This window comes from Canis lupus, chromosome X, assembly GCF_011100685.1.
Source record: "Canis lupus familiaris isolate Mischka breed German Shepherd chromosome X, alternate assembly UU_Cfam_GSD_1.0, whole genome shotgun sequence".
In the NCBI taxonomy this organism is placed as follows: Eukaryota; Metazoa; Chordata; class Mammalia; order Carnivora; family Canidae; genus Canis; species Canis lupus.
In genome coordinates, this window is record NC_049260.1 from 14,885,032 (window position 1) to 14,906,715 (window position 21,684).

At 36.8% G+C, this 21,684-nt stretch overlaps 1 protein-coding gene across 4 annotated transcripts in view; it reads left to right on the forward strand.

Moving 5' to 3' along the window:
* Nucleotides 1-21,684, forward strand: part of PPEF1 (protein phosphatase with EF-hand domain 1) — a 123,143-nt gene that overhangs the window by 48,148 nt on the left and 53,311 nt on the right. For all 4 annotated transcript variants that reach the window (XM_038586981.1, XM_038586979.1, XM_038586980.1 and 1 more), the window contains 3 exons: nt 367-427; nt 9,515-9,678; nt 18,416-18,530. In XM_038586981.1, coding sequence (XP_038442909.1) covers nt 367-427; nt 9,515-9,678; nt 18,416-18,530 — 340 coding nt within the window. The remainder of the gene's footprint in view (nt 1-366; nt 428-9,514; nt 9,679-18,415; nt 18,531-21,684) is intronic.

Below are 21,684 nucleotides of genomic sequence, written 5' to 3' on the forward strand. Positions count from 1 at the left end.
GCCAGATGTCTAGTTAACTAACACAAAATGGTCTTCTTCTGTTCTTGGGCATGTGCCCCAGTAGGAAGTAAATTTGTTACTTTATGAAGGAAAAAATATTTTAAGGAGTTAAAACATGAAAGACTTTCCTGAGACGGAACCTGTAAGAATTCTAGGAGAAAATGTAGATGGGCAAGGAAGGCCTTTTTCAAGCTTCCAAAAATGATGTATACTCCAGCTTTCATGCTTATTAGTAGAAAATAAGTACTTTTTAGCTGTAGAGGGGAGGGGGACCCATTAGCACCTTGGGCAGCTGGGAGAGCATTCGCCACCACCATGGCTGTTTGGGGGTCCATTCATTGACTAATGTATTTTTATTTTGTCCAGCTCTCCAACTTCTTTTCCTTCATGTTGGAAAACTACACACAAATACACAAGAAAGATCCAGGTAAGAAAAATGTTTAGTCTTTTGAAAAGCAGTCATTAAATACTGAATTGTCCTCCTCAAGGGATGTCAACTCTGAAGAATGGGAGAACAGTAAGAAATTAAAGTGATGTCCACCTGTCTCATCTTTGCGACACCAAACAACTGGTGAAATCAGTTCAGGTGGCTTTTTTCTCTGATTGTTGTTGACTAAATTTGACTATTTAACTTTGTCACTTTCAAAAAGCCAAATTAGATTTCATTCAAGGTTGATTTGCTGAGCACCTTCTCTGAACCATAATCTGTTGATGTATGATAGTAGCTTAGTGAAGAGGATCTTATTTTTTATGCACAAAACTTTCATGCCGAGAGATGAAAAATATCTTGAGTATCTCATGAAGCAAATCTGGGGGAAATGATGGCTTGAACACAGTTCTCTGTTTTCTGCAGAGCTAGCTGTCTGTCTCTCTTTTTATTTATTTGGTCATTCTCAGATGACTAAGCAAATCATTTCAGGGACAGGCAATGTAGGTACGGTTCAAAATGATTTTTAAATTATAGTTATTCCCAAGGCATGCATTTCTCCTGCAAAATCAAGATGACTGTCGTTATCGTCAAGGTAGATGCTAGACTTAAAAACTTATTTCTTTAATTTGGGCCAACCATTTTTTGTTCTAATTAAAAGTGTATGTCATCTAAGAGCTTCTTTTAAATCATCTCCCGAGCACCCTTCACAGTGGCAAAAGAATGGTGTTTTAATGGCATGCTTTGAGCTGAGCGCATATGTATGAAACTAATTAAAGCATTTAATGATCTGTGGAAGCTTTCTAAACGGTAGAATAGCCAAACCTGAGGAGTGGGGAGTGGGTGGAAGTGGGTATTTTGCCATTTTCTTTCTTTTAGATAATTGCAATTTGAAGATAGTTGTTTGCGCTTCATGTTCTTTGGCAAAATATCTCTGAGAGGAAATATAATGATGATGAAATGAAGCAGCACTCTTTTTGCTAATGACCTAATATTTCGATCTGGGCTGTGCATCAGAACCACTTACGGAGATTCATAGCCCCAGATGGCAGGGTTCCAGCCCAGAGATATTTACTCAGGCTCTGTATTTTTTAAAATCTACATGTCAAAAAATTCTGCAGGTGATTTAAAAATATTAAAAAATTTTATCGAAGAAGGAGACAGTGACTTAATCTTCTTATGTAAACTTTTCTTGAAGTATAGCATACATTAAGGCACACAAATTGCAAATATAGGATGCAATACATTTTCTCGAAGTAAGCACACCCTTGTAACCCGCACCCAGAACAAGAAAGAAAACGTTATCAGAGCCACTGAAGCCTATCTCCTGTGCCCCACCCCCTGCCAGTCACTTCCTAACCCCCCCCAGTGATGACTTTCCTGACTTCTACATCCTAGATTGGTTTTGCTTGTTTTTAAACTTCACTCTAAAATGAAAGCACACACTGTTGAGTCTGTCTTTTACTCAATGTCATATTTTGAGAGTCATCCGTGTTGTTGAAATTCGGTCATTCTTATTGTGGAATAATGGTCCATTTTATGCATTTACCAAAATGTATTCATTCTACTGTTTATGGACATTTGAGTTGTTTTCAGTTTGGGTAATTTGAATGATACTGCTATGTGCATTCTTGTACATGTCCTTTTTGGTGAACAGATATATCATTTTCTTTTGCTATATACTCATTTCTGGTTACCTATTGCTGTATAACAAACCCCCCAAATTTAGTAGCTTAAAAACAGCAACCATTTTGTTGCTCATAATTCTGTGGATCAGGCATTTGAACTGGGCTTAGTGGGGATGGCTTGTCGTTGTTCCATCTGGTGTCCGTTGGGCTCATTCAACCTAGCTGGGCTGGGTAGGGAGATCTAGATGGTTATACTCACCTGTCTGGGACTTTGGTGTTGGCTCTGAACTGAGATACCTCAATTTTCCTCATGCAGCCTCTCTGTCTAGTAGGATATCCTGGGCTTCTTTACATAGTACCTGGATCCCAAGAGAACAAAGGCAGAAGCTACAAGGCCTATGCTCTGGAACTCACACAAAGTCAGTTCTCCATATTCTACTGGTCAAAGCAAGTCACAAGGACAGCCACAGATTCATAGGGGCTAGGAGAGCTCTATCTCTTGCAGGGAGGAGAAGCAACATTATATTGTAAAGGGATGTGGGTACAAGGGGGCATGACTTACTGAGGGCCAGTATTATAAAGATGTACCACGACCCGAGAGTGGATGTTTTGGGTTACAGGGTATGTGTATGTTCAGCTTTATTAGATGCTGATAATCCATCTTACAAAATTGTTGTACCAAGTTTGTACCACTGCCCTCAGTGGATGAGAGTGCCAGTTATTCTCTATCCTCTTCAGCACTTGGCGTTGTCAGTCCTTTTCATTTAGCCATTCTCTCAGTTATGTAGTAGTATCACATTTCTGCTTTAGTTTGTATTTCTCTGGTGAGCAGTGAAATTGCTTACATTTTTGTCTCTTTAGTGGCCACATCAACATCCTGTTTGGTGAAGTCCTATTCAGGTCTCTTGCCATCCTTTTATTGGGTTAGCTGCTTTTTTCTTATCAATTTTTCAAAGTGCTCTAAGTATTCTAAATATGAGAATATGAATCTCTGTTAGATAAACATATTACAAATATCTTCTCCTGGTCTTTGGCTTTTATCTTCTTAATCGTTAAATGCTGCCTTTTGATAATAGCAGACATTCTTGATTTTTTTTGAAGATTTTATTTATTTATTGAGACACACACAGAGAGAGAGAGAGAGAGAGTTATTTATTTATTGAGACACACACACACACACAGAGAGAGAGAGAGAGAGAGAGGCAGAGACACAGGCAGAGGGAGAAGCAGGCTCCATGCAGGGAACCCGACGTGGGACTCCATCCCGGATCTCCAGGATCACACCCTGGGCTGCAGGCAGCGCTAAACCGCTGCACCACCGGGGCTGCCCATTCTTGATTTTAATATAATACAATTTTTCCCCTTTATGGTTAATACTTTCTGCATCTTCTTTGAGAAATCTTTGCCTGATATGAATGTGCATGCGTGTGTGTGTGTGTGTGTGTGTGTGTGTTTGTGCAAAAATAAATACAGGAGAAACCAATAGAATAAACCAGAAACAAATGATCTTGTTTACCTACAGGGGATGAGTGGATAGGTGGGAACAAGGGAGAAAGAATGGGAGAACGGAGTTGGGTAGAGGGCTGAGGGGGGGAGTAACATCCTCTGAATGTACCTTTTTGTAGTTTTGACTCTTAGAACTGTGATAATGTTTCATATCCATAAAAAAATAATTACAAACAGGAAAGAATGTGTGTGTCTGTGTTTCCAAAATAGAGTACACACAGTGACAAATGAATTTAACTGTATTACAAATAATAAGATCACCTGATGGAGTTAAGAAAGAAACAAACTAACCTAAGTAACATTAGAAAGTAGGACTTTAACTATAATATGCCTTGATGATGCTTCATTTATATTTTATTCTGTGTGGGGTTTGCTAAGCTTCTGTGATATCTAGGTTGATATTTTCCATCAGGTATAGGAAGTTTTTACCCATTAATTATTTAAAATATCTTTCAAGTCTAAATATCTTTTTCTTTGTGAATCCCTGCTTGTAAACTTAGAAGGCTTTGAAATATTTAAAATGTGGATTGCTGTGCCTGTATTTCTAGACTTTTTTTATGGTTTGACTTTTAAAAAATTTAGCACTTCATAAGTTTGGGTTGGGATTTTTTATATTAAACCAAAAAAGGAAACTTTGATGCCTAGTGGCTGAAAACAATTAAAGAACACAGCCAAAAAGAAAATGTCCAAGCAGCTAACTAACTTTTCCCACAATGCTTATTTGATAATGTATCTTTTTGCCATGGCTTGTCATGCCTCCTTCATCATGTATTCATTTAAAAATGTGTACTAGGGCATATTTATAGGCTGTGCATTCTCTTATATATATCTCTATATATAATTATAGTTCTAGAATCTTACTGATTGACTATTGTGTGTAACAGAAAAACTAACTTACAGATTACTTCTATAGGTTGATTTTGTCTAAAATGTTTTCCAGCTTTATTGAAATATAGTTGAATCTAACATTGTAGAAGTTTAAGGTATACAATGCAGTGATTTCATATATGTATATATTATGAAATGATGATCACAATAAGGTTAGTTAACACATCACCTCACAGTTACAATTCTTTTGCGCATGGTGAGAACTTTAAAAATGTACTCTCTTAGCAACTTTTAAGCATACAACAAGAGTAGTCTTAACTAGGGTCACCATGCTGTACATTACTATAGATTGCTTTCTGATGGCCCTCTTTGGTGGGAAGGTTCTACATAACCTCCAACTCGGCCTGTTTGGCTGAAGTGCTATGACTCCTAAACAGGTTATTTTTAGGGGCCAGAAGATCACTTAACATTTCTAGATATCAGCACCAGATTAATGATCTGAGGCACAGGGTTAGTTGAGATATTCTGGGTGTTCCATAGGTGGGAGGTGACCTGGAAGCCATTCATTTCCATGTCCTACTACTTAGTTTCTCAAACCAGTTCATAAGACTTGATGGGGAGACCACACATCCATCCCACAGGTGGAAAACCAAAGCTGCTGTACATAGCAATAGGTTTACACAGAGACTGATGGAAATGGGGAGTGGGATGGAGTGTGTGCCAGTGTTGTTTTGACTCTTCTTTCTGCTTCCCAGATCAGCCAAAGTGTCCTATCAGACCCAGATATTGTCTATTTTTTGTGGCTATGGTCAATAGTTTATTTTCCCCATTATATCTTCCCAGTGATTATTGGTAGTATTTAACAAACTTTTTTTTTTAATTTTTATTTATTTATGATAGTCACAGAGACAGAGAATGAGAGAGAGAGGCAAAGACACAGGCAGAGGGAGAAGCAGGCTCCATGCACCGGGAGCCCGATGTGGGATTCGATCCCCGGTCTCCAGGATCGCGCCCTGGGCCAAAGGCAGGCGCCAAACCGCTGCGCCACCCAGGGATCCCCAAACTTTTGTTTTATACCTATTTGTATTGTGCTACTATTGAAAGATAGCATTAATGAATTTTTTATTCTTATTGCCAATATTTATTAAATGTTTACCATGTGCCATGTCTTTTAAGTGCTTTAAATATTTCATTTGGTCTTCATGACAGACCACTGAGATTAGTATTATTATCATTCCCTTTTGTTGGATGAGAATATTGAGGCTTAGAAGGTGACCTCCTAAGGTTATTCATCTCAGCAGTGGTAAAGCTGTGTTTTGAACAAGTGTGCTTAACCTCTGCAGTACTGAATTCTCCTATCAGTTCTGGGAGTTTCTCAGTTGATTTTCTTGAGGATGGATATTTAATCACACTGGCCACAGGCAACTTTATTTTTATATCTTTCTATGCAATAGCCACTGCTCTTATTTTGGGTTTGTGTTTTGTTGTGTTGGCTGGAAATAGCAGAACAATGTTAAAGTGAAGCAGTAAAAGTAGGCATCCTGTTTTGTTAATGCTTTAATGGAAAAACCATTCTTGTTGATTTAAATTTTTATAATTCTGTTAAGGAGGTAGGCTTTCGTTTCTAGTTTTCTGAGTTTTTTTTTTTTTTTTAAAGAAAACAGGTGTTAAATTTTATGAAATGTCATTTTGCCATTTATTGAGTTTATTATATGGATACTCAATTTTTTAAAAAAAGATTTTATTTATTTATTCATGAGAGACACAGAGAGAGAGGCAGAGACACAGGCAGAGGGAGAGGCAGGCTCCATGCAAGGAGCCCAACGTGGGACCCGAATGTGGGATCATGCTCTGAGTCAAAGGCAGGTGCTCAACCGCTGAGCCACTCAGGCATCCCTGGACACTCATAATTTTAATCCAGATTCATAACTGAGAAACAAAATAACTATAAAATGCAGTTCAATTGGTGCTTTTCTTTTCCTAGCCATATTTGGAGCTTGTTTTCAAAGTGACATGTGGGTGGTAGAGGCAGAAATTGTGTATGTGTGTGCACGTGTTTTGTTTTTTTTAATTATGGGCTTTAACATTTTCCCTGTCCAGATTTTGAGTTTGTACTGGGCAAAAGAAAAGATTATATATGGGGGGTAGTTTTGAGATATTTTCTTTAGAACAACTTGTAAAGGTGGTATCATTTGGTTATAATTCAAGATTTCATTATACTTAATTAGTTTAGATTGGTATTGAGAGAATTGTAAATCAAATAGGTAAAGATTCATTCAAATTACATGTTGCACAAATCTTTATATATTGTTGGCATTCATTAAATTAGTCTTATAATAGTTATAGCCCACACTACTTGCGTTTGAACTGCTACAGCTTTTTTTTTTCAAGATTTTATTTATTTATTCATGATAGGCACACAGAGAGAAAGAGAGAGAGAGAGAGGCACACACAGGCAGAGGGAGAAGCAGTCTCCATGCCGGGAGCCCCACGTGGGACTCGATCCTGGGACTCCAGGATCACACCCTGGGCCAAAGGCGGGCGCTAAACCGCTGCGCCACCCAGGGATCCCCTGCTACAGCTTTTGATTGTTTTCATACATGACTCACATTAGCTACCCATATTAGGAAGAGAATCTATGTTATTTCTTTTAATGTGGCTAAAAGTCAGCAAAAGGATTATGATTTGATGTTTACTGATATTTCATATTGAGTAGTTTTGACTAGGAATTGGCTTAGGGAAACGATGCTTTTTCATGTATTTATCACGGAACTTATAAGAAATGAAGGTCAACAAACATATGGAAAGAAGGGCCAGACTAAGCTTTTTTGGTTTGTTTTAAAGAAGAAAAACAATATTTTAATTTTCTTCTTAAAAAACAATTGGAATTGATGTGTGAGCTGATGAGAAAGGGAGAGTGGACAGAGCATAGGTGAAGGCCATGATTGGGAAAAGAAAATCATTTCGTGCTTGTACCTTTCAGTAGGAATTACTCAATGAGTCAGTTATAACATGGTATAGTGAGACTGGTGGGGTTTTTTTTTTGTTTGTTTCTTTGTTGTTATTGTTGTTTTCCCAAGAGGAGCTCCATATTAAAATGTATAGAGTCAGGAAGATGTATCTCTATGAGCCAAATGGTACGATCATTAAGATAGGTAGAGTATTTAGGCTTTATTGCTTGCACCATGGAATCTGAGAAAAAATTTACCAAGCTGCTCTGCATTTCTAGTTTTCAAACATTACAGGGAATAATTAAGTTATTCTTAAATCTCAAACCAAATCCAAATGAATAAAATACACTGTGCTGGACCACACTGAAGACGTACATTATTATTCCTAAATTTAACTTCTTGTAAAACATCATCAACCACCACCAAAGAAATATTGGGGCACCCAATAATTTAGAAAGCATTTTTAAATTATCAAATATTATGACATATATATTTTTTTAAAGATTTTTTTTTTTTAATTCATGAGAGATACAGGGAGAGAGAGAGAGAGGCAGAGACACAGGCAAAGGGAGAAGCGGGCTCCATGCAGGGAGCCTGACATGGGATTCGATCCCAGGTCTCCAGGATCAGGCCCTGGGCTAAAGGCGGCGCTAAACCACTGAGCCACCTGGGCTGCCCGACATATATATTTTTTTGAAAAAATAAAGGTTTTTTTTCAAGTTTAGTTCTTAACTGGAATCTCTCAGCATAACTGGATCGTGAAAAGAAATGTATTCTATCTACATCTGCTGACGTCATACTTTCTAAACATGTCCATTCTAAATATTCAAAAATATAGAAACAGCTTGTAGAGAACTTCTGATTCCCATTGGCTTGGTAGCATTCAGTGTTAATGAGTTGAAGAATACATCATCATCTCCATATCTGTTATCTCTTAACGAAATAACACTGTGTGTTAAACAACCACAATAGCTCAGTGGCATGTAATAAACACTTCTTGCCCACAAGTCCACAGGTTATCCGAGTGTTTCTGCTGATCTTGGCAGGCTTGATTTGGCAGTTTTTCTCAGGTCTTGGTGAGAGTTCACTCATGTGTTTGGAGGTCTGCTGGCTGATGGCTGATCTAGGATGGCCTTGGCTGGGGTGACTCAGTTTTGTTCTCCATAGTCTTGAAGCTTTCATTAGGCTAGCCTGGGCTTTGTGGCAGTAATATAGGTCCAAAAGAGAAAGCATGGAAGCATACAAGGCCTTCTAAGGTCTTGGCTTAGAAATGGTACATAACACTTCTACCACATTCTTTAGGCTAACACAAATCATGAACCCAACAACCCAGGTTTGAAGCCTGGGGAAATAGAATCTTGACAAGAGCCAGGCTAGAGGTTGGGATAGACAATTGGGGTCACTTTTGCAATCAGTCTACCATATCCCCTTTCATCTTTCTCCACCGACATTGGCCAGATTTCTGTTCTTGGCCTGACTGTTTGATAGGTGGCCTAGCAAGAAAGGGACCCTGGGCCTCAGCACCTACTGAAATGGGCAGTGCAGGCAATCTGTTACATAGAAATATTTCTCTCAGAGAGAGGCCCTGTGGGTATTTCTGCCTGTGGTTCATCATCTAACTTTATCTGCTTTGTTATCAAGAAGAAAAAGAAAATCATGTCAGAAAATCTGTTTTTATGTGAAGAGAGAAACAAATCTATTATAGCTAAGTAAAATTTGAAGTGCTTAACAGGGGAAAAATTGAATGCTGCAGTTTAATTTTCTGTAGATCCTGAATAGCACAGATGTTTGAATCAAATACAATACATTATTATGTTTTCAGCCCTATTTGTAAAAATCTGCAATGTAAGAGTAGGCAAAAAATGTAGAGGTAAAGATTCAGAGCATCATAGTACCTTGAATGACCAGTTTTCCCTGAGTTTCTCCTCCTCCCCACCAATGAACTCACTGCTTTGGTACACTGTCCACTCGGGAAGGGATGAGGGTGATTCATGTGAATGTGCCTAATGATCTGAGAACAAATCCTTCCTCGTGATTAAATGTGGGATATCTTGATATTCATAATACCTGTAGCACACTGCCTTACTTACTTGCTCAATATTCAAGAAGATATTTATTGAATTTTAAGTATGGGAATGTTGATTCCCCCACCCTTTCTGTCTTTCCTTTTCCAGAATTACTTGCTCGACTTTTTGGTAGCACCCTCCAGGACTACAAGGATAGACAGGACTATGTCTCACACATAGACGTCCCAGACTCCTATCATGGTCCTCGGCTGCAATTTCCTCTCACTTTTACTGATATTGATTTACTTGTTGAGGCCTTCAAGCAACAACAGGCAAGTGGAAGCAGATACTGCCCTGATTCTTGTACATAGCATGTGCTCGGTGACTATCTGTTGAATGAATGGATGAAAAATACTATAGCAGAAATGCATTCCTTTGGGGAAAAGCTTCATAATAAGTGAGAGCTACCCTTTGCTTTCCTTAACCTATTAAATAGAAGTCTCCTCAGATGCATAGCAACTTCCTGTCTATATATAGGCTTATGCATTTCCTTTTCCTTTTTCTTAGATATATAATTCACATATTGTAAAATTCATCATTTTCAAGTGAATGATTTAAGGGTGAGGGGATGGGCGAAGTGGGTGAAAGGGAGTAGGAGATCAGGCTTCCAGTTATAGAGTGAATAAGTCATCAAGATTAAAGCTACGGCATAGGGAATATAGTCGAGAGTACTGTGGTGGCGTACGGTGGCAGACGGTAGGTACCTATACTTGCGGCTGAGCACAGCGTACAGTGTAACATACAGAGTTGTCAAATCACTGTGTTGTACACCTCAAACTAATGTAACATTGTGTGTCAACAATTCTCCAATGAAAAATAAATAAGAAAGAAAGTGTACGGTGCAGTGGTTTTTAGCACAGTCACAAAATTGTGCAGTTATCACCAGGACTAACTCCAAAACATTTTCATCACCCCCAAAAGAAATTCCATACCCATTACCATTCCCTCTTCCCTCCCGACTAGCACCCATTATTCTACTTTCTGTCTCTACAGATTTGTCTATTTTGGGCATTTCATGTATAGAATTCTATAATATGTAGCCTCTTGTATCTGGCTTTTTCACTTAGCATAATGTTGTTAAGGTACATTCATGTCATAACATGTTTCATTGCTCCTTTATTGGTATGACTGACTAATATTCTGTTATATGGATATACCACATTTTGTTTATTCATTCATCAGTGGATGAACATTTGGATTTTTTTCTACCTTTGGGCTATCATGAACAATGCTTCTATAAACATTCACATACAGGTTTTTGTATGAATGTGTTCTCAGTTCTCTTGAGTATATATACCTAGGAGTGGAACTGCTGGGTCATATGGTCACTCTGTTTAACTTTTTGAGGGGCTGCTAAACTGTTTTCCACAGTGGCTGTGTCTCTTTACCTTCCCACCAGCAATGCATGAGGGTTCCAATTTCTTCACATTTTTTTGTCAACACTTCTTATTTGCTTTTGTTTATTCTTTGTAATTGTATTTTTATTATAGCCATCCTAGTTGCATGTGAAGTGATACCTCATTGTGGTTTTGATTTGCATTTCCCTAATGACTGAAGATGTTGAACATCTATACCATGTTTACTGGGCATTTGTACACATTCTTTGGAGAAATATCTACTTAGATGCTTTGCCCATTTTGAAATAAGGTTATTTGTCTTTTTATTATTGAGTTGTAAGAGTTATTTATATATTCTGGATACAAATCTCTTATCAAAAAAAAAAAAACAAAAAAATCTCTTATCAGATATATGATTTTTTTAAAGGATTTATTTATTTATTTATTTGAGAGAGAGAAACTGTGGGGTGGAGGGACAGAGGGAAAGGGAGAGAGAGAATCTCTAGCAGACTCTCCGCTGACCAGGAAGCTCAGTGATGCAGGCCTTGATAACCCGGCCCTGAGACCATGACCCAAGCGGAAACTAAGAGTCTGACGCTTAACCAACTGAGCCACTCAGGCACCCCTCCAATGTATGATTTGAAAATTTTTTTTCATTCTGTAGGTTCTTTCTATTTTCTTGATAATGCCCTTTGATTCACAAAAGTTTCTAATGTTGATGAAGTCCAAAGTATCTATTTTTTCTTTGATTGCTTGTGTTTTTGTGTTTTATCTAAGAATCCATTGCCAAATCCAAGATCATGAAGATTTACTCCTTATAGTTCCTTTTAAGAATTTTATGGTTTTAACTCTTAAATTTAGTTCCATGAATCATTTTCATTTACTTTCTGTATATGGTATGAGGTAGGGGTCCAACTTTGTTCTTTGCAATATGCAGTTGTCCTAACACTTTCTGTTAAGAGTCCGTTCTTTCCCCCATTGAATGGTCTTGAGACCCATGCTGAAAACTAATAGGCCATAGATGTATTAATTTATGTCTGGACTCCCAGTTCTCTTCATTTGTATTTATGAATTATGTCATTACATTGTCTTAATTACTATAGCTTTGTAGTTAAGTTTTGAAATCAGGAAGCATAAATTCTTCAATTTAGCTCTTCTTTTTCAATATCGTTTTGATATTTGGGTTCCCCTTGCAATGAATTTAAGGATTGACATTTCCATTTCTGTAAAAAAGCCCATTGGGATTTTGGTATGATTTTGGTAGATTGTATTGAATCTGTAGATCACTTTGGATAGTATTACCATCTTAACAATATTAAGCCTTCCAATTCATAAACACAGGATATCTTTCATTTATTTAGGTCTTCTTTGATTTCTTTCAGCAATGTTTTCTAATTTTCAGTGCACAAGTCTTTTACTACCTTAAATTTATTCCTTGGTATTTTATTCTCTTGATTGCCATTGTAAAAGGGATTGCTTTCTTAATTCCCTTTTGGATTGCTCATTATTGGTGTATAAAAGGACAATTGATTTTTATGGATTGAGCTTTTACTCTGCCACTTTGCTGAATTCATTTCTTAGCTTTAGTAGTGTGTGTATTTTGAGACAATCTATATATAGGATCATGTCATCTGGGAATAGAGATAGTTTTATTTTTTCCTTTTTTATTTAGATGCCTCTTATTTCTTTTTCTTGCCTAATTACCCTGGCTAGAATTTCCAGTACAATGTTGAATAGCAGTGGTGAGGGCTTGTCATGCTTGTCTTGTTCTTGATCTTAGGTGGGAAAGCTTTCAGTCTTTCACCATTGAGTTTGATGTTAGTTGTGGGTTTTTTATCAATGTCCTTCATCATATTGAGGACATTTTCTTCCATTCCTAGTTTTCTGAGTGGTTCTATCATGAAAAGGTGTTAGATGTTGTCAAATACTTTTTTACACCAATTGAAATGATTGTGTGTTTTTTTCCTTCACTCTATTAATGTGTGTATTACACTGATTAATTTTGTGTGTGTATCGAACCACCTTGTATTCCTGGAATAAATCCCACTGGGTCATGGTCTATGATTCTTTTAAAATTTTATTGGATTTTTTTGCTGATATTTTGTTGAAGTTGTTTTTGTTTTTGTTTTGTATTTTATTTAGAAGGGATATTGATGTGTATGTTCTTATGGTGTCTTTATTTGACTTTGGTATTAGGGTAATATTGGCTTCATAGAATGAGTTAGGAATTGTTTCTTCCTCTTCACTTTTTTGGAAGAATTTAAGAAGGATTGGTGTTAATTCCTTAAATGTTCAGTAGAGTTCACCAGTGAAGTTGCCTGTCTTGGATTTTCCTTGTTAGGAGGTTTTTGATTACTGATTCAATCTCTACTTGTCTTAGATCTATTCAGATTTTCTTTTTTTTAAAGATTTTATTTATTTATTCATGAGACACACACAGAGAGAGAGAGAGAGAGAGAGGAGAGAGAGAGATAGGCAGAGAAACAGGCAGAGGGAGAAGCAGGCCCCATGCAGGGAGCCCAATGTGGGACTCGATCCCAGGACTCCAGGATCACACCCTGGGCCAAAGGCAGGTGCCAAACCATTGAGCCACCTAGGGATCCCCCTGTTCAGATTTTCTATTTCTTCCTGAATCAGTTTTGGGAATTTGTATGTTTCCAGGAATTTGTCCATTTCATCTAAATTATCTAATTTGTTAATGTATAATTATTCATAATATTCTCTTATAATTATTTTTATTTCTTTAAGATTGGTGGTAATGTCCCACTTTTAGTTCTGATTATAGTTATTTGCATTTTCTTTGTTTTTCTTTGTCAGTCTAGCTAAAGGTTTGTCAACTTTGTTAATATTTTCAAAGAATCAATTTTGAGTTTTGCTAATTTTATCTCTTGTTTTTCTGTTGTCTATTTCATTTATCTGAACTCTAGTCCTTTTTCTTCTGCTGCTAGTTTTTGGCTTAGTTTGTTCTTTTTCTAGTTCCTTGGTGTCAAGTTAGGCTTTTCATTTGAGATCTTTCTTCTTTTTAATGTAGGCATTTGCAATTATAAATTTCTCTCTGAGCATTGCTTTTGCTACATCCCATATATATATTTTCTAAATATTTTATTTATTTATTCATGAGAGACACACACAGAGAGAGAAGTAAAGACACAGGCAGAGGGAGAAGCAGGCCCCATGCAGGGAACCCAATGTGGGACTCAATCACGGGTCTCCAGGATCACACCCTGGGCCAAAGGCAGGCACCAAACCCCTGAGCCACCCAGGGATCCCCATCCCATATATTTTTGTGTGTAACGTTTTCATTTTCATTCATCTCAAAGTGGCTTCTAATTTCCTTTGTGATTTCTTCTTTGACCTATTGATTATGTTGTTTAATTTCTACATATTTGTGAATTTTTCAGTTGTCCTTCTGTTATTGATTTCAAGCTTCATTCCATTGTGATCAGATAAGATACTTTGCATGATTCCAATCTTTTTAAATTTATTGAAGCTTATTTTGTGGCCTAACATCTGGTCTATCCTGGAGAATGTTCCATATGCTCTTGTTAAAAAAATGTGTAGCCTGATGTTGTTGGGTGGAGTGTTCTATAGATGTATGCTAGGTCTAGTTGTGTGTGAGGTCTCTGAAGTCTCTGTTCTTTTAGTTTGTATTCAACTAGTGTTTTACAGAGATTTCCTTGAACACCAGGAGCTAGGGAGAGAGAGAGAGAGAATGAAATAGAGAGTGGGACAGAGACAGAAGCAATGCAAAGCAAAGACAAGCCTTGTCTTTGCAGATGGGCTCTGTGTTGGTACACTTCACTGCTTAGCTAGGCTGTTTACAAACCTATTTTAGCCTTTATTCTCTGCTTGCACTGAGCCATTTTTAAGTGGCCTTTTTCTTGATTCAGCCTTTGCTTGGTTGCTGTGAACTTTACTTTCCAAAGTTCTGTGAAAGTTGATTTTGACAGTTTCTTTGCTTGAGTTTTCAGTGTTTCTGTGGAGGGATAGGACCTGTGAGCTACCTATTCCATTATTTTCTCTGACATTACCCCCAAACCCTCATTCTCAGGTTAGGACCCTAAGGGCATACCCTAGGAGTAAGAGTGAACTAGAAGTAGACTGTCTCTGTAGGGATTGAATCAAAGCTTGGAATCATCTAATTCCTGATATTGAATTGAGATTATCCTGGATAGCTGGTATTTCTAGCCACCTGCCAAATGAAAAGGTAAATCCTTTCTGGAAGAAGATAGGCCTCAAATTATTTCTTCAAGTTGTTATGTACAATGTCCAGAACTTAATACAAATATTAACCAAGCATAGGAAGATATAAGATTCATGACAGAAAACTGAGGCAACCAATAAATAACAGACCAATATTTTGACAATGGCATTATCAGACTCAGAGTTTATAAGTATGCTTAATATGTTCAAAGAGAGAGAAGAGATATGACAAATATCCAAGGAGCCATAACAGAAAAGATCATAATTCTGACTTTACAAAAATGAGAAAATTATGCTGTTAGGGGAAGACAGGCTCAACAAAGAGTGCAGTGTGTTCCCTTTTGTAAAAAAAAATAAATAAATAAGTATTTATATATTTTGATTTTTAAAAGTTAAGATAAATTCACATAAAATAGATCATGTAAACATAAATAGATCATTTTAAAGTGTATGATTTAGCAGGTGTTACTATATTCAAAATGTTGTGCTATCATCACCACTATCTAATTCTGGAACATTTCATTACCCCAAAACAAAACCCTGTACTCATCAAGCAGTCACTCCCCATTGCCCCTTCTCCCCAGCCCCTTGCAACCACTAATTTGCCTTCTGTCTCTACAAATTTGTCTAATCTGGAGATTTCATATAAATGTAATCCTAAAGTATGTGACCTTTGGTGTCTGGCTTTTGCTTGGCAAATGTATTCAAGGTTCATCCATGTTTTAGCATATGTCAGTATTTCATTCCTACTTTTAGTTGAATAACATTCCTTTGTATGAATATATCCCACATTTTGTTTAAGGGATTATATGTTTATAGAATAGAATATATATTAATATTACATATTCATATGTGGTTATATTAATTTTTATATGCTGCCAACGCATAGAATATGTTTTGGAAAGATAATGAAGACACCCTTAACAGTGACTGTTTCTGGGGACAGGGACTGAGTGGGGAAGAAGGAAAATTGCTTTTCAGTTATACTCCTTTTTACTATTTAACTTTTTATTCAACTAAAAAATGAGATTTTTTTCCATTTGAAAACTTGTTACTTCATAAAAAGAAATATCCTTTAAAAGTAGTATTTTTCTTCCTCATTGGCTTTAAAAGAATATGAATATTTTATTTAAGTTGCTATTTACTCTGACCATCTCTATAAATGTAGAAACCAATATCTAAGTTAACTTTTTTGAGTATTTAATATTGTAACTATAAAAACAATTATAATGCTATTGAAAGACAGCATTGTAAGCAAGTACTGATACTCATGTATTCTGCTTAAGATTCTCTCTTCCTTTCCCTCTGCTCCTACCCCTGCTCTCTATCTCTCTCTCAAAAAAGGTATATTTAATCATGAAAATTCTCCAAACTTAAATCATATTTTGGGAATCTGGGATAGAAAATAGTTTTATTATTTTAATAGCTATGCAAATAGAAATTTTAAGACACCATGAGACAGGATTGTGCCAAAGGAACAAAGAATTTTATCTTTCCTGAAACCCATAATCAAAACAGTATCTGAACAATGTATAGAAATGACCCCTCTCGGCCTTTAATAATCTAAACCAGTAGTATCCAATAGAAATATAATATGAGCCACAAACATAATTAAAAATGGTCTAGTCGTCACATTAAAAAATTGAAAATATATTGGGTATAAAGATTACTAAAATAAATAAACTTTTAAAAATGTAAAAGATAAAAATCATTTTAATACTGTATTTAATCCAATATATGAAATTATCATTTTAATATATACTCCTGTTAAAAGTTTTTATTTTATTTTATTATTTATTTATTTATTTATTTATTTTTAAACTTTTTTTATTGGAGTTCAATTTGCCAACATATAGCATAACACCCAGTGCTCATCCCATCAAGTGCCCCCCTCCGTTAAAAGTTTTTAATGAGTCTATGTATACAATGGAATATTACTCAGCCATTAGAAATGACAAATACCCACCATTTGCTTCCACATGGATGGAACTGGAGGGTATTATGCTGAGTGAAATAAGTCAATCGGAGGACAAATATTATATGGTCTCATTCATTTGGGGAATATAAAAAATAGTGAAAGGGAATAAAGGGGAAAGGAGAAAAAATGAGTGGGAAATATCAGAAAGGGAGACAGAACGTGAGAGACTCCTAACTCTGGGGAACGAATAAGGGGTGGTAGAAAGGGATGTGGGCGGGGGGGTGGAGGTGACTGGGTGACAGGCACTGAGGGGGGCACTTGATGGGATGAGCACTGGGTGTTATTCTATATGTTGGCAAATTGAACACCAATAAAAAATTTAAAAAAATAAAAATAAAAAAATAAAAATTGTGGAATGGGTAAATTTAAAAAAAAGTTTTTATTTTATTTTATTATTTGTTTATTTTTTAATTTTTTTTAATTGGAGTTCAGTTTGCCAACATATAGCATAACACCCAGTGCTCATCCCATCAAGTGCCCCCCCTCTGTTAAAAGTTTTTAATGAGACATTTTGCTTTTTTTTTTTCATACACTGAGTCTTTGAAATCCAGTGTGTATTTTGCACTCACAGCACATCTTGATTTTGGCTAGCCCCATTTCAGGTGGTGGAAATAGTCCTGACCCATGAAGTGCTGGTAGCATCCGTTACATTTGTATTAGCTATATTCCTTCGGGGATTATGTATTTGGGGTATTTTATAATTTTTTAAAACTGAAGAATAACACACTAGATTTAAAACAAACAAAAGCCCAGCAGAGAAAGTGGAATAAATCTGTCCAATACAATGACGTCATCAATGCTAACTGGAGGAGGGCAATTGGATGAATAGTCGTAATAGGAGGTAATGCAAATGATTTATTTGGGTTTGGAATATGTTTTATATTTAGACCAGTATATAAATGTACTTGCTGTTCTGTATACTCTCACGTCTGTGCACCCAACATTGAGCCACCTGGGATTCTTGGCTCAGGGGTTTCTTGGGGCTGCTCTGGCTGCCTTGTGAGATCTGCGAACCCAGCACCACCACCTGGCTGCCATCCCAGGAGGCAGGATGTCCCAAACAAATGCAAAGCAGCTCCTCTTCCACAGTCTCTCTCCTTCTCTCTTTCTCCTTTCCTTGCTTCTTTTTTATTTTTAATTTTTGTCTGCATGTTTCCCTGGGGCAAGGGAGGTACCCCCCCCACACACACACAACTCAATCACTTCTCTTGGGATCTATCAGAGACGTTCTGTGAATGGGTGATATCAGTTAAGAACAGGAAAATATAAGTGTCCTAGGAACCATTTATTCATTCAGTTTACAAATCTCTAGTGAGGGCTTATTGTATGCCAGACACATTGCTAGAATGATCTATCTGAGAATAGTTTAGACATTATCCTGCAATACAGCTTCCTGAAATGGGCTCGTATGCTCCACTGTTACAGCTTTCTATGTAGTCATGCCTTTCTTGCTAGTTCATTATATGTATTTCCTCTGCTTCCCCCTCACAGATACTTCATGCTCATTATGTCTTAGAGGTGCTATTTGAAACCAAGAAGGTCCTGAAGCAAATGCCAAACTTCACTCACGTAAAAACTTCTCCCTCCAAAGAGTTAACAATCTGTGGTAAGTTTCAGAGCAGAGCTGCCAAATTAATATTTAGGAGTGTCTTGGTTCTACATCGTTTGCTTAACTTGAAAACTGTGTAAATTGGACTGTATTAAGGGAAGAGTGTTAATATAGAGTTATCTATCATGATAATACTGTTCCCCATCTTGTCTTTGTTTTGCATACCAGCTGGCAGGAATTAATTATGTGAGAAATTAAAGAACTCATAGCTTTTTATAAAGGCAGGCAGCATTTTAATACAGAAAACCACCCATGGGTGGAATCACCGTTCTTTGCCCTCCATCTAGCTCTCATTATCTTTGTTCTGTGTTACTTTTCCTTAGGTGGGCCTCCATGTGCCACTTAGGCTGGGAGGCGAAAAGCCTGAGGCAGCGTGGAGATTAAACTCTTCTCTGCCCTTGGCTGCTGTTTTAGATTTTTCCAACTGGTCTATGCAGCTTTTAGAAGAGTGGGAATGTCCCAGAAATATGTTCCTTGTTCTTCTAAATAACAAGACTTGAGATTTTGTTATCATATAGGCCAGCCTGGCAGGATATTGCTTCAAGAAACGGTACACATTGAAATTCAACACAGTTGGTGCTCAGCAGGCTTGCAACTGTCTGAGAATGGGGTGCGTGGAAGGAACAGCAATTCCCTTAACTTCTAATTAGGCCTTTAGGTTACAAAACAGTGATTGTTATTTTCCAAATCAATTTTTAGCCTGTGTTTCTTTTCCTCTGGCAGGTAGAAGTGGATTTGACAATCTAGTAAAACCATTTCCATTCCTAGCATCTGATAGTGGTGATAGGGACTTGATGCAGCGGGACACACTACATGCTCAGACTCAGGCTTTTGAAGCATCTTCAATGGTTCAATTCCAACCTGATCAGGCCAACACACATCTCTGCCTGACAGATGATGCATCTCAGCAGTGGGAGCCTTTTATTTAAGGCCTCCCTGGCTCTTACTTTTCACAGAGATTAAGACTTGGGGTCATGAAGCTCGGGAAGCCATGCCAACAACCCATGGCCTCCATGGAGGCAGGGCTCCATATGCTGTCTGAATGTGTATAATAAGCCAAACAGAGAGTGAGATCTGCTCCCACATGTTTCCAGTTGCCATTGTAGACTTATCTTTGGGTAAAAGGATCTAGAAGATGTGAATTAGAGGGCAGAGGTGTCCTGGCATCACACAGTGCAAGAGCTAAATAATTCTTACTGGGACTAGTCTGTCACTTGTTGTTGTGGATGAAATTGAGGCCCAGAGAGGAAAATGCCTTCTCTCTCTCTTTCTTTTCTTTTCTTTTCTTTTCTTTTCTTTTCTTTTCTTTTCTTTTCTTTTCTTTTCTTTTCTTTTCTTTTCTTTCCTTCCTTCTTTCCTTCCTTCCTTCCTTTCCTTGATTTTATTTTTGAGTATTCTCTACACCCAGTGTGGGACTCAAACTTACAACCCCAAGATCAAGAGTCACATGTTTTACTGAATGAGCCAACCAGGCACCCCTCCTTCCCTACATTTCTATGTGGTAACTCTTCCCCACCACAACTAGGCTCACTCACCTCGGCTTGTTAGTGGCGGGGTCAGAATGAAAAATCAGGTCCCCTGCATCCGAAGTTAGGGCCAGCCCCATATCTGCTATCCCAACTCCCATCATGCATCTCTCTGATTGATGTTGCATTTTCCATCATGAAACAAAGTCTAGGGAATGGATTGATCAGACAGTTCATTCACTTCAAGATCTCCACATCTTGGACATTTATTTCCAGACATTTTTCCATGTAGCACCATTGCTAGAGAGGAAAAGCCAAGGCCAGTAATTTCCCTATTTTTGGTGGTTATAGCCCCATTAAACTTAAATAAATTAGGTCATCATTTAAAATTCAAAATTTGGGCTGTATCTTCAAAAACATCTGTTTAAGACAGTACTAGGAGGGGGAGAGAAAGTATCATGAAATTTTACCATTATTTTAATTTCAATTTCCAGATGCATTTTTTTACCTGAACATCTCAACATGCTACATAGTTCTCAATACACATGCAGAAGGTGTTTTAGTCTATAGTTACATTATAAAAAACAACCAATTCTGTACTCATGTTTTTGTTTGCAGTGGAAATATCTCTCTGTGGCTTATCTTTCCATGATACATCAGGTTTTATCTATTACTGTCCAATAGAAGTTAAAAATATTTATATAGCCTTAATCCCTAATATACTGAAACCAATTCATTTTTTAGCATGCCAGCTGCAACAATTTTGTCTACTCAAATCTTTGAAAGACAAGTCACCCTGAAGAAAATTAGTAAAATAGAATAATTTAAAATATATATTTAATTTATAAATAAGAAGTCTTTCCACTTTTATTTCCTTGGATTTGGAGTACGATCATATGAAAGCAGTGAGATTTAAGTATATAATAGCATTAATATGCTCTTAATATTATGGTCATTTTGTAAATAAGTGCTGGTGATACAGGACTTTTATTTTATTGTTCTCATTATAATTGCAGTCTTCTGTTCCATATATTTGGTTGATTTTGGTTGTGGAATTTTAAGCAAACCAAGGAAAGGTATTTCTATATTGCATTCTTTTGGTAATCAAGTTGGATGCAAAGAATAAAATTTTGTGATCAGAGCCTATGAAAGATAGATATTTTACCTAGTAATAGTTATCCAAATAGGGCTTTTGACTAATATATTCACTGTTAATTTTTAGTTAATGGCTTTATATATTCATATGGTTTCCCTTAGTTAGCTGAGTTTTATAAAGTCATGCTTTCATTTTTACTTCCTATAATTGTCTCATCAAAAGAATGTCAACTCACAATTTTTCAATTTTAGATGCTATTGCTGGAGCATATTCTCTAACACAGGACTTTACATACATGGCTTTAAAAAGCTGTACATTTAGCAATTAAATGTATTTATTGAGTGCCTATTATGCACCAGGTACTATAAGAGGCACTGGGTATTTAATGCCAACTGACAGATACTCTTGCTCATCTCCTACAGATTATAGTGTGAACAATACAGAATAATCACTAAGAGCTTGAGTTTTGAGTGAGATAAAGTTGCGTTTGAATTCCAGCTCTGATACTTGGTAGGTGGGTAATTTTGCATCAGTTAACTACTCTGATCCTCCTTTCTATCTAAGAATGATGAGAATAATACCCAACTCA